The sequence below is a fragment of the Colobus angolensis genome, unplaced genomic scaffold (assembly GCF_000951035.1).
Source record: "Colobus angolensis palliatus isolate OR3802 unplaced genomic scaffold, Cang.pa_1.0 Scaffold284, whole genome shotgun sequence".
Lineage (NCBI taxonomy): Eukaryota > Metazoa > Chordata > Mammalia > Primates > Cercopithecidae > Colobus > Colobus angolensis.
This window is the reverse complement of record NW_012116088.1, coordinates 2,158,865-2,172,284: the sequence shown is the minus strand read 5'-3', so window position 1 is coordinate 2,172,284 and position 13,420 is coordinate 2,158,865. Positions and strand designations below refer to the sequence as shown.

Genomic DNA, 13,420 nt, shown 5'->3' with positions numbered 1-13,420 from the left:
GAGAGAGAAGGAGAGGGAGAGAGAGGGAGAGGGAGAGAAAGGGAGAGGGAGAGAGAGGACGAGATTTGAAGCTGCTACACTTTCGGCTTTGATAATGCAGGAAGGGACCAGAAGCCAAGGAACTCAGGTGGCCTGTAGAAGCTGGAAAAGGCAAGGACGCAGATTCTCCTCTGCAGCCTTGAGAAGGAACCAGCCCTGCCAATTCCATGATTTTTGGATTTCTGACCTCCAGAATTGTCAGATAATAAATCTGTGTTGTTTTAAGCCACCAGGCTTGTGCTAGTTTGTTACAGCAGCAATAGGAAACTAATATAGTTTCTCTTTTGCTTTCTGTTTTTCAGTTAGGAGAGTTCGGGTTAATATATATCCCCAGGTTTTAGATGAGGAAATGAGAGATGGGCACTGGAGAGATGAATTTGCTTTCCCAGGATCACACAGAAAAAGATACAGAAAGTATTATCCCCGCATTTTTTAAACTCTTTTTTAAATATATATATGGAGAGGGAGAGTCTCGCTATGTTACCCAGCTGGTCTCAAACTCCTGGGCTCAAGCAATCCTCCCGCCTCAGCCTCCCGAAGTGTTGGGATTACAGGCATGAGTCACCACGCCCAGGCACCCACCGCCGCTGCCATCTTTTTTAACAGAGCAGGAAACTGGGGCCAGAAAGGCAGGGGATCTGCCTACAGACAGGTGATGGAAGAGGCAGGATCATGGCCCATGAGTGGTGGAGTCCAGGGCCCAAGCCCTTTCCACTCACTCATGCAGTGGACATTTCACCACATTTCCTCTGGGATTTCACCAAATGCATAAGGCTCCTGTGAGGGAAGAACTCAACCATCTTTGAGCCCAATTAGCCTCCTGAACCCAGCGGGTCATGTGGAGGCTTTCCTCAGCCTGTTTCTGCCACCTGTCACTGGGGATAGCAATAGGGAACTGGTCTCACTCCTTCCAGGGGAAACTCAGTCATTCTGTGGCGAGTTTCTTTTTCTTTTGAGACAGGGTCTCACTCTGTTGCCCAGCTGGAGTGCAGTGGCACAATCATGGCTCACAGCAGCCTTGACCTCCCAGGTCCAAGTGATCCTCCTACCTCAGCCTCTCCAGTAGCTGACACCACAGATGCTTGCCACTATACCTGGCTAATTTTTTTTGTAGAGCTTGGTTCTCTCTATGTTGCCCAGGCTAACCTCAAACTCCTGGCCTCAACTGATCCTCCTGTCTTGGCCTCCCAAAGTTCTGGGATTACAGGTATGAGCCACCATGCCTAGTTGCGAGTTTATTTAATAAAACAGAAAAGCCTCATACTTTTCAAATTCTGATACCTTCCTCCTCTTTCCCTTGCTGCAAGGCTATTTAATAAAACAGAAAAGCCTCATACTTTTCAAATTCTGATACCTTCCTCCTCTTTCCCTTGCTGCAAGGCTATTTAATAAAACAGAAAAGCCTCATACTTTTCTTTTTTTTTTTTGAGACGGAGTCTCACTCTGTCACCCAGGCTGGAGTGCAGTGGCCGGATCTCAGCTCACTGCAAGCTCTGCCTCCCGGGTTTACGCCATTCTCCTGCCTCAGCCTCCTGAGTAGCTGGGACTACAGGCGCCCGCCACCTCGCCCGGCTAGTTTTTTGTATTTTTTAGTAGAGACGGGGTTTCACTGTGTTAGCCAGGATGGTCTCGATCTCCTGACCTCGTGATCCACCCATCTCGGCCTCCCAAAGTGCTGGGATTACAGGCTTGAGCCACCGCGCCCGGCCGCCTCATACTTTTCAAATTCTCTGATGCCTTCCTCCTTTTTCCCTTGCTGCAAGGCTATTTAATTAAACAGAAAAAGCTCATACTTTTCAAATTCTCTGATACCTTCCTCCTTTTCCCCTTGCTGCAAGGCTCAGAGAACACCAATTGGTGACATTTTTATCCCTAGGGAAATGGGGACGGAGAGGTTGAAGCCTGGCTTTGCAAGAGGGAGCCAAACCCTCTCACTCTGATGCAGCCTCTCTCCATCCCTCGGCGCAACCAAAGATTCAGGTCAGCACTGCCCACTCACTTGCTCAGGAGCCCTTGGCAGTGAGGATCACACAGGGTGCAGCACTCAGGGCTCAGGGCAAGTTGGAGACTCATTCCTGGTGAATTTCTCCAGCTGCTATGGGAGGGTTACCCTGGTCTTGTTGTGGCCAGTTTGAGGCCTCCTGAGGGACCTAGTTTCACCCTGTCTCTCCAAAAGTCCTGTATTATATAATGTCTCCGTTCCCAGTGCTTCCAAATACCTTAGACACCTCCCTCATGGCTTCCACCCCCCGATCCCAGCAACCTGTTTGAGGGGCTACCTTTTCCCCTAGAGATGAGCTACGTAAGGACAGAGAGTATAGTGATCATCTGGTATCTCCGCAGCTCTGCATGATGACAGCTCGTGGCAGCTACTCAATTAATGCCTGCAGAATAGATGAGTGAATAATACAAGTGGACCAAAACCACACTGTTACTGAGCCATGCACTGTTCTAAGTACTTTATATGCAGTATCCCTTTTGATCTTCATAACCATCTCATAAGATTCATACTACCATCTATCATTTTATACATGAGGAAACTGAGGCACAAAGAAGCTAAATGACCTATCTGAGCTCCCACACTTTGTAAATGGCAGATCCAGGACCTGAACCCAGGCAGCCCGTTCCTAATCACTGACACAGGAACTGGGGCTTATACCCGATGGGCAGAGTGTCCTTTCACTTTCCCTTGGCCGGGACTCAGACCTCATGCGTCCAACCCGCTAGGGCCCCTGGAACTCCCTGCCTCAGGTGAGTGAAGCCCCCTGCCTGTCTGCCTCCTGTGAGAAATTGGGGTCCACAGCATGGAGGAATAAAGCTCGGGCATACACAAAGTTCAGTATCACCCAGCAGTGAATACACCTGGGATCTCCCCAAACTGAGGCTCTTGCGGATTGTAAGCCAAAGTCAAAAGAGATTTAGAAGAATTAAAGAAATAAGGAAACTGACATCTTTTTGGAACACCTAATAAGTGCCGGGCAGTCCATGTGCATTATTTCCTTTCTTTCTTTTTTTTGTTTTTTGTTTTGTTTTGAGACGGAGTCTCGCCATGTCACACGGGCTGGAGTGCAATGGTGTGATCTCGGCTCACTGCAACCTCTGCCTCCCGGGTTCAAGCAATTCTCCTGCCTCAGCCTCCTGAGTAGCTGGGACTATAGGCGTACACCATGATGTCCAGCTAATTTTTGTATTTTTAGTAGTGATGGGATTTCACTATGTTGGCCAGGCTGGTCTCGAACGCCTGGCCTCAAGTGGTCTGCTCATCTTGGCCTCCCAAAGTGCTGGGATTACAGGCGTGAGCCACTGTGCTCGACTTTCTTTCTTTTAAAACTTCTCTTCTATTCTTCTCAGGGGAATATGTGCATTTACTATAAAGAGCCAAATAGTATTAAAAGAAAGGAAAATAAACAGCTCCTAGTCCTTTCCTCCTCCCTCTCTGACTCCTCTTCTCTGAGGCAGCCACTGTCAGCTCCTTGTTTCTTGTTGTATTTACCAGCATTAAAAAGACAATGTTTCCATTCTACTGTATCTTGATCATTTGTGAGACTATGAATTGTCTTCCTACTATAGTAGATCAGGATTTCAGGTCTCACTCACTCAATGTCTTCCATTCCTTTTACACAGTATACAATATATATTTTAATATTTTGAAGTACACTTCCTATTTCCCTGAGAATACGTAAACATTATTTACTGTTGAGCTAAATAAATTATTATGATTGAACTTCTGCCTTGTGCAGCTTTTTGTTTTTCCTTGCATTAATAAACGCTGCATTTTTTATTTGTTTAGTTTCCTTTGGCTATCTGGCAAAGTCTTCCTACAACTTCTAAATGCTTTGTAAAACACACAGTGCAATGTTCCACATGGCCAAATCGATCAGAGAATCCATCAGTTCTGCTTTCCCCTGGAGACAGCTCTTCCAGAGCCCCCAGTTCCTTGCTGCAGCCTGGACTGAGCTGTTGTCCAGCCGCAAAGCCAGACTCCTCAAACCTTCCTTCTCGCTCCTGCATTGAATCCCCAGTATCCCAGCTCTCTTTTATTCCCTCTCCCTTGGTTTGCTCCCTTGTTTTTGTGGGACACTTCTTCAAGGAACTCTTAAGAGGGCAGGAAGGGAACACTCTCTGAGAAAGCAGTGTTTAAGCCAGGCCACAAGGTAGAAGGCGCTGGATGAAACATGCCTGAACCACCCCACCAGATTATCCATCATTGCATAGCACACCATGGTTTTCCAAACCCTTGGAAAGGTCTTTGTGGTTGAGTTGTTTTTTTTGTTTTTGTTTTTGTTTTTTGAGACAGAGTCTTGCTCTGTCCCCCAGGCTGGAGTGCAATGGCACAGTCTCGGCTCACTGCAACCTCCACCTTCCAGGTTCAAGCAATTCTCCTGCCTCAGCCTCCCAAGTAGCTGGGATTACAGGCACCTGCCCCCACACCTGGCTAATTTTTGTATTTTTAGTAGAGATGTGGCTTCACCATGTTGGTCAGGCTGGTCTCAAACTCCTGACCTCAGGTGATCCACCCACCTCTGCCTCCCAAAGTGCTGGGATTACAGGCATGAGTCAGTGCCCAGCCTGAGCTGTTCTTTCTCAGCTCTGTGCTGCAGTCTTCGTTTTTAGCGGTAGGATGGAGCCTGACTTCCTGGTGTGTTCATGCACACCACTGCTCTAGTCATGAAAGCAACTCGTTTTTATGCCACCAGGGTCGCAAGCAGGTGGGGAAACGTAGCACAAGAAGCCCGGCAGACCTAGCCTGCTTCCTTGCTTTGCCACTTACTAGCTGTGTGACCCTGAGCAAGTTACAAAATCTCTCCGAGCCTCTTTCCTCATCTGGAAAAAGGGAGTACAATAATAACAATGTGGAAAGATTCTCGGGGGATTGGACGTTATGTAGAGAAGGGACGGCTTTGTGCACGGCAGTTCTCACCTAGCAGGTGCCCGGCACACAGTACACCACACAGTCATTCCCTCACCTTGAGTTCCTGATGTCTGGCTTTCTCCAGCATGCGCAGGGCTCTCTGGTGGGAAGCCTCGAGCTGGGCTTTCACGGCCTGGTTCTGCTGAGTGGTCTCCTGGAGTTCACGCTGCAGCTTCTCCCTCTCAAGGTCCGAGAGCTGCTTGAGCGCCTGCAGGTCCTCCCTGTAGTTGCTGGTGCACTGCTCCAGAGCCTGCTGCATCTGCAAGACCTGCGCACCAGGCATCCTACCCTCAGTCTAAGCCCCTTGCCTTTCCTGGGATGTTTTCTTTAAATAAAAGCTTTCTAAATGTCACCTCCATGCAGCTGAGCCTCCTCTGTCTCTAGGGACTCTGAGGGGATGGAAGCTGCAAGCTTGAAGGACCTGGGGGTGGCTAGTCCTTCCGGGGACCCCTCAGCTAGAGCCACGAATGCCGGGAAAGAGGAAAAGAGGGGTGGGGACACCAACCTTTCAAGAGAAATCAAGAGGGGACTGGAATGCCTTCCAGGGACCCACGTGGCGTCCCCCCTCCGCCCTCAGGTGCCTGCTCGAATCTGGTTTCCTCACTGAGGCTTCTCCTGATAGCCCCATATAATACTACCTCCCCCAACCCCACGTTCCCCATCACAGGACAGTCTCCCTGCTCTAGTTTTCTTTTTCCTGAGCCATCATTACCTTAGAATGAACTACGTGATTTACTAACTTCTTATGTCAACCATTTATTGTCTGTTCCCACTTCCATTGCTAAAATATATATGTATCTTTATATATAAAATATCTTTTTTTTTTTTTTTGAGACAGGGTCTTGCTTTGTTGCCCAGGCTGGAGTGCAGTGGTGTGATCATGACTCACAGCAGCCTCGAACTCCTGAGCTCAAGCGACCCTCCCACCTCAGCCTCTCGAGTAGCTGAGAGTACAGGCACATGTCACCATGCCCGGTAATTTTTTTTTATTTTATTTTTTGTAGAGACAGAGTCTTGTTCTGTTACCCTGGTTGATCTTGAACTCCTAGGCTCAAGTGTTCCTCCTGCCTCAACCTCCCAAAGTGCTGGGATTATGGGTGTGAACCACCACACCTGGCCGTAAAATGTAAGGTATTTTTTCTGGTTTGTGCATTGATGAATTCATCAGTGGCTCATACTGAGTGCTCATTAGCACAGCAGGTTTTTTATTTTCTTTTTGAGATATAGTCCCACTCTGTCACCCAGGCTGGAGTGCAGTGGTGTGATCTCAGCTCACTGCAACCTCTGCCTCCCGGGTTCAAATGATTCTCTTGCCTCAGCCTCCCGAGTAGCTGGGATTACAGGTGGCCACCACATGCCCAGCTATTTTTTATATTTTTAGTAGAAACAGGGTTTCACCATGTTGGCCAGGCTGGTCTCGAACTCCTGACCTCAAGTGATCTGCCCCCATCAGCCTCCCAAAGTGCTGGGATTACAGGCGTGTACCACCGCGCCCAGCTGCAGCAGGTTTGGAATGAATGAATAAATAAAACCAAGAATCCCACTTTGCCCTGGTCCTGTAATGCCTTCCCAGCTTGGATGTGAATCCGGCCCTGCGTGCATTTCCAAGTTTGTAAAAAGGAGGGAGCAGGATCTCAGGAAGGGGCACATCCCCACCAGGGTTGTCCTACCTGGGCTTGCAATGTGGTCTTCTGGCTTTGCCAGTCCTCCTGGAGACGGGCGATTTCGGATGTTTTCTCCTTCAACAAAGAGCCCAGTGGAGGCTGTGGGTCACTTCCCTCCTTGAGAAGCACTTCGGTCCTTTGAAGATAGGGATGCCACAATCACAAAAGATCCTCGGGCTGGGAATGACACTGCCACTCTGATAACGTGCCAGCCACTCTGCCTGGGAGGAGGGAGCTCTGAGAGCAGTTAGTGGGGGTCAGAAACATCTTACTTGACTTTCAAAAAGCAACCTGCCATATAAAGTGTATTATTGCACTTAGGATACAATCAGGAACCACCTGATATCTGTTTTAGGGTTCTTAATAAATGGTGATCAACTGTCAAAATGACTGAGAGCTAGAGTTAGTGATACGAGGTCTTTGGGGGCTCCAAAAAAGAGATCTCTATGGTCTTAATTTTGCAGCTTTTCTGCATATATAAAAATGACAACAACACTTCACTTTAACACAGTGTTTTGCACTTGTCAAAGCATGCTCACACATTTTACTGTCATCCCCAAGTACAAATAGGGGGACTATAAATAGGCCTCCACATATGTAACGTGAACAAGGAAATGCTAGTTTAAAGCTGCAAGAGTTTCTGCATTCTAGATAAGATGCTCCCTTCCTTAATGCTGAACTTTTGAACCAGCTGAGAATTTCAAGTGTGATTGGGTTAGATTGGGATGTTAAGTATTTATCTTGTTTCACAACGTAAAACAATGCCACATGGTGGGGCCCTCCGGAGAGATTGCCAGGTGATAAGCAGCATCTGCTTCCCCTGACAAGGACATCAGGCCAGAGCTCCAGAGGTGGGGTTTAGGGTCTTGGGCTGTGAGAAAAGGCCATGAGACGGGGCACTCTGCTTGGCAGAGGTGTGAAGGCCCAGGCCGGGGGATTAAGGAAGAGACAGACAATGGGGACCCCTGAAAGGAAGGGTATAATGCTAGAAGCAGCATAGGAAGGTGGCCAAGAGGATGGTGCAAGAGCCAGACTAACCAGCTTCAAATTCCAGCTCTACAACCCACTCAGTGCAGGATCTTTAAACTCTCTTGGCTTGAGCTTCCTCCTCTATAAGATAAGGTTAATAATGCTACCTTTTCCATAAGGATTAGTAGAGTCAGTATCTATAAAGTACTTAAAACAGTGTCTGGCGCATAGTAAGAATTACATAAAGAACTAACTATGGGCTGGGCGTGGTGGCTCACGCCTGTAATCCCAGCACTTTGGGAGGCAGAGGCGAGTGGATAGCCTGAGGTCAGGAGTTCGAGACCAGCCTGACCAACATGGTGAAACCCCATCTCTATTAAAAATACAAAACATTAGCTGGGTGTGGTGGCGGGCACCTGTAATCCCAGCTACTCAGGAGGCCGAGGCAGGAGAACTGCTTGGACTCAGGAAGCAGAGGTTGCAGTGAGCCGAGATCACAACATTCCACTCCAGCCTGGGCAACAAGAGTGAAACTCCATCTCAAACAAACAAACAAACAAAACTACACATTAAAAGAGAGACGTTTTCTTTCTCTGCATTCTGATTCTCTTAGGTTATCCTCAAGCCTTTCAAAGGTGTGCCAAACATAGCCACCGTTAAGGAGCAATGAAGCAGGGATACCTGGGTCTGAACTCTGGGTATGGAACCAAGGGTTAGGAGGCCAGAGAAAGCGGAAGAGCAGCCTCGGGCAAGAGTGACAGGTGGCACTGTCAGGTAAGCACTTCCAGTGAGTCCCGGGAGAGGGGAGGGGGCTGAACTTTCTCTCAGGATAGGGCTCAGTTATTATTATTCTTTTTAATGTTTTATTCAAGTAAATTACATATAGTGAGGTACACAGATCTTAAGTGTACAATTCAGTGAGTTTTGACAAATACATACAACCATGAAACCAACATCTCAATCGAAATACAGAGCATTTTCATTACCCCGAAACTTCCCTTGCAGCCAAAGCTTTGATTTCCATCACCATAGATCACTTTTGCCTGAGCTTAAGCATCATACAAACAGCATCATGTGGGATGCATTCTCTTGTTTCCAGATTATGTTGCTCTCCATCATGTCTTTGGGTCTCATCCATGTTGTTGTGTACGTCAGCAATTCATTCTTTTTGTTGCTGTGTAGTATTCCTTTACATGAATATATGGTAGTTTGTTTATCCATTTTTCTACTGATAGACATTTGGATTGTTTACACTTCTGGGCTATTATAAATAAAGCTGCTAGAAATAAACGTGTCCAAGGATTTTTGTGGATATATGTTTTTCTTTTCTTTTTTCTTTTCTTTTTTTTGAGAGAGTCTCGCTCTGTCACACAGGCTGGAGTACAGTGGCATGAGCTTGGCTTGCTGCAACCTCCGCCTCCCAGGTTCAAGTGATTGTCCTGCCTCAGTCTCCTGAGTAGCTGGGGCTACAGGTGTGTGCCACCACGCGCAGCCAATTTTTGTATTTTTAGTAGAGACGAGGTTTCACCATGTTGGCCAGGCTGGTCTTGAACTCCTGTCCTCAGGTGATCCACCTGCCTTGGCCTCCCAAAGGGCTGGTGTGAGCCACTGCGCCCGGCAATGTTTTCCATTTATTTTGCTTAAATACCTAAAAGTGGAACTGCTGGTAGGTATGTGCTTAATGTTTTAAGGAACAATCATATAGTTTTCTAAAGTGATTGTACCATTTTAGACCCTGACAGCAATGTATGAGAGTTTCAGTTGCCCTGGATTGTTGCTAACATTTTATGTTGTTAGACTTCTTAATTTTAGCCATTCCAGTGGGTGGGAAATGGTATCTCACTGTGGTGGTAAGTTGCATTTTCCTGATGACTAATGATGTTAACCACATGTTCATGTGCTTACGAGCCACTCACACACATATATATTTTTCTTTTTTGGGACAGGGTCTTGCTCTGTTGTCCAGGCTGGAGTACAGTGGCCCATGGGTTGCTGCTGCCTCAACCTTCCAGACTCAAGCAATCCTCCCACCTCAGGCTCTTGAGTAGCTGGGACTACAGGCATGTGCCACCACGCTCAGCTAATTTTTGTATTTTTTTTGTAGAGATGGGGTTTTGCCATGTTGCCCAAGCTGGTCTTGAACTCTTGGGCTTAAGCAGTCCACCTGCCTTGGCCTTCCAAAGTGCTAAGATTACAGACATGAGCCACCATGCCCAGCCTCACATACATCTTTTTTAGGAAAGCGCTTGTTCGAGTATTTTGTCCATTTAAAAAATAGTTTTGCAGCACGTGACAAAGATGCCCTCTCTCACTCCTCTTCAACATAGTATTGGAAGTTCTGGCCACGGTAATCAGGCAAGAGAAAGAAATAAAGGCCATCCAAATAGGAAGACAGGAAGTCAAACTATCCCTGTTTGCAGATGACATGATCCTGTATCTAGAAAACCCATAGTCTCAGCCCAAAAGCTCCTTATGCTGATAAACAACTTCAGCAAAGTCTCAAGATACAAAATTGATGTGCAAAAATCACTAATGTTCCTATACACCAACAGCATTCAAGCTGAGAGCCAAATCAGGAACACAATCCCATTCACAACTCACACACACACAAATACAGAAGGAATACAGCTAACCAGGGAGGTGAAAGACCTCTGCAAGGAGAACTACAAAACACTGCTCGAAGAAATCAGAGATGACACAAACAAATGGGAAAACATTCCCTGCCCATGGTTAGGAAGAATCAATATTGTTAAATGAACATACTGCCTAAAGCAATTTATAGATTAAATGCTATCTCTATTGAACATTTTTCACAGAAGTAGAAACAACTATTTTAAAATTCATATGGACCCAAAAAGAGCCCAAATCACCAAGGTAATCCTTAGCAAAATGAACAAAGTTGGAGGCATCATGCTACCTGACTTCAAACTATGCTACAGGACTACAGTAACCAAAAGAACATGGTACTGGTACAAAAACAGATACATAGATCGATGGAACATAATAGAGAACCCAGAAATAAAGTCACACACCTACAACTATCTGATCTTTGACAACCCTGACAAAAACAAGCAATGGGGTAAGACTTCCCTATTCAATCAGTGGTGCTGGGATAATGGCATCGTTTGCAGAAGATTGAAACTGGACCGCTTCCTTATACCACATACAAAAGTTAACTTAAGGCCAGGCATGGTGGCTCATGCCTGAATCCCAACACTTTGGGAGACTGAGGTGGAAGGATCATTCAAGACTAGCCTGGGCAACATAGTGAGACCCTGTCTCTAAGAAAAAACATTAACTCTATGGATTAAAGACATAAATGTAAATCCCAAAACTATAAAAACCCTGGAAGACAAGCTAGGCAATACCATTCTGGACATAGGAACAGGCAAATATTTCATGACGAAGATACTAAAAGAGATGGCAACAAAAGCAACAATTGACAAATGGGATCCAATTAAACCAAGAGCGAACACAGCAAAGGAAACTATCAACAGAGAGAGCAGACAACTTACAGAATAGGGGAAAAGATTTGCAAACAATGCATCTGACAAAGGTTTAATATCCAGCATCTATAATGAACTTGAATAAATTTACAAGAAAAAAACAAACAACCCCATTAAAAAAGTGGGCAAAGGACATGAACAGACACTTTTCAGAAGGACACATATATGACTCAACATCACTGATCATGAGAGAAATACAAATCAAAACCATAATGATATAGCATTTCACACCAGTCAGAATGGCTGCTATTAAAAGGTCAAAAAATAACAGATGCTGGTGAGGTTATGGAGAAAAAGGAATGCTTATACACTGTTGGTGTGAGTGTAAATTAGTTCAGCCATTGTGGAAGACAGTGTGGCAATTCCTAAAAGACTTAGAGGCAGAAATACCATTTGACCCAGCAATCCCATTACTGGGTATCTGCCCAAAGGAACATAAATCTATTATAAAGATACATGCACATATATGTTCACTACAGTACAATTCACAATAGCAAGGACATGGAATCAACCTAAATGCCCATCAATGGTAGACTGGATTTTAAAAAATGTGGTACATATATACCATGGAATACTATGTAGTCATAAGAAAGAATGAGATCATGTCCTTTGCAGGAACATAGTTGGAGCTGGAGGCCATTATCGTTAGCAAACTAAAACAGGAACAGAAAACCAAATATCACATGTCCTCACTTTTATAGGTGGGAGCTATATGATGAGAACACATGGACACATAGAGGGGAACAACAGATACTGGGGCCTACCAGAGGGTGGAGGGTGGGAGGAGAGAGAGAATTAGGAAAAGTAACTAATGTGTATTAGGCTTAATATCTGGGTGACAAAATAATCTGTAACACAAACCCCCACGACACAAGTTTACCTATATAACGAACCTACACATGAACTCCTGAACTTAAAAGTTCAATTAAAAACCAAATAGGTTTGTCTTTTTATTACTGATTTATTAGAGTTATTTATATATTCTTAATACAGATGGGATATTTTATCCCAGTCTGTGGCTTTTCTATTTATTTTAAGTTTTTTTTAATAAGTGGAACTTTCAATTTTGATGAAAACCAATTTATTAATTTTCCTTTGATAGTGTTTTCACATCCTATCTAGGAAATTAGTGCCTACACCAAAGTTTCAAAGATACTTTCCTGTTTTAGTTTTTATATTTTAGATCTATGAAACATCTCAAATTAATTTTTGTGCATAGGGCACAGTAGGGGTTGAGGTTCATTTTCTTCTCATGTGTATCCAGTTCCAACATCATTTGTTGAAAAACTTTTCCTATGTCCATTGAATTACCTTGGTACCATGAACAAAAATTAATCCAGCAACCATGTGTGTGTGAATCTATTTCTTAACATTCCATTGTGTTTCATTAGTTTATTTGTCTACTGGCATATTGATACCACAATGTCTTTATCACCAAAGCTTTATAACATGCCTTGAAATCAGGTAGCCTGAGTCCTCCGACTTTCTTCTTCAAGGTTTTTAATATTAGTTTTGGCTCCGTGACTTGCTCTGGCCCATGGAAGCTGGGTGGGAATGAGAGTGCATTTCTGAGTTTAGGCTTGACGAGCCACTGCATGTTTCCATAAGTCTTTTGAACATCTTCCCTTTACCATGACAACAACATTCCCTAGATGGGGACTAATCCTTCAGCCTGGGCCACAGAATGAGATGGCATGTGGAGCAGATTTTAACTGTAGCTTGTGGCAGAGCAATAACACCTGACCCTCACCCAGGAGCCAAGCTCACATAAATCCTACTGATATGGTTAGGTTTTGTGTCCCCACCCAAATCTCATCTTGAGTGGTAATCCCCATAATCCCCACGTGTTGAGGATGGGACTTGGTGGGAGGTGATTGGATCATGGGGGCAGTTTGCCCCATGCTGTTCTCATGAGAGTGAGTGAGTTTTCACAAAATCTGATGGTTTTATAAGTGTTTGTCACTTCCTCCTACACATACTTTTCTCTCAACTGCCGCCATGTAAGACGTGCCTGCTTCCCCTTCTGGCATGACTGTAAGTTTCCTGAGGCCTCCCCAGTCAAGCAGAACTGTCAGTCAATTAAGCCTCTTTCCTTTATAAACTACCCAGTCTTGGGAACTTCTTTATAGCAGTGTGGAAACGACCTAATATACCTGCAGAGCCTGATAGAGCCAATCATAAGGGTAGCTAATCTATGAGCTAAAAATCTTTGATATTTGGGGGTGTTATAGCAGCAATAGCTGACTGACATAGGTGATATAGGTGGGGATCTCCCCAGGATCACAAAGCTTGCTTATATCCCCTAATTAAAGAACACTTGGCCATTTTCA

The 13,420-nt window shown here is 45.1% G+C and overlaps 1 protein-coding gene across 1 annotated transcript in view; it reads right to left on the bottom strand.

Annotated features, from left to right (window-relative positions):
* FAM184B (family with sequence similarity 184, member B) overlaps window positions 1-13,420 on the bottom strand; it is a 165,869-nt gene that overhangs the window by 24,558 nt on the left and 127,891 nt on the right. Inside the window, exons 9-10 of the mRNA XM_011948811.1 lie at window positions 6,622-6,751; window positions 5,007-5,219 (exon numbers count right to left, since the gene is read on the bottom strand). Coding sequence (XP_011804201.1) covers window positions 5,007-5,219; window positions 6,622-6,751 — 343 coding nt within the window. The remainder of the gene's footprint in view (window positions 1-5,006; window positions 5,220-6,621; window positions 6,752-13,420) is intronic.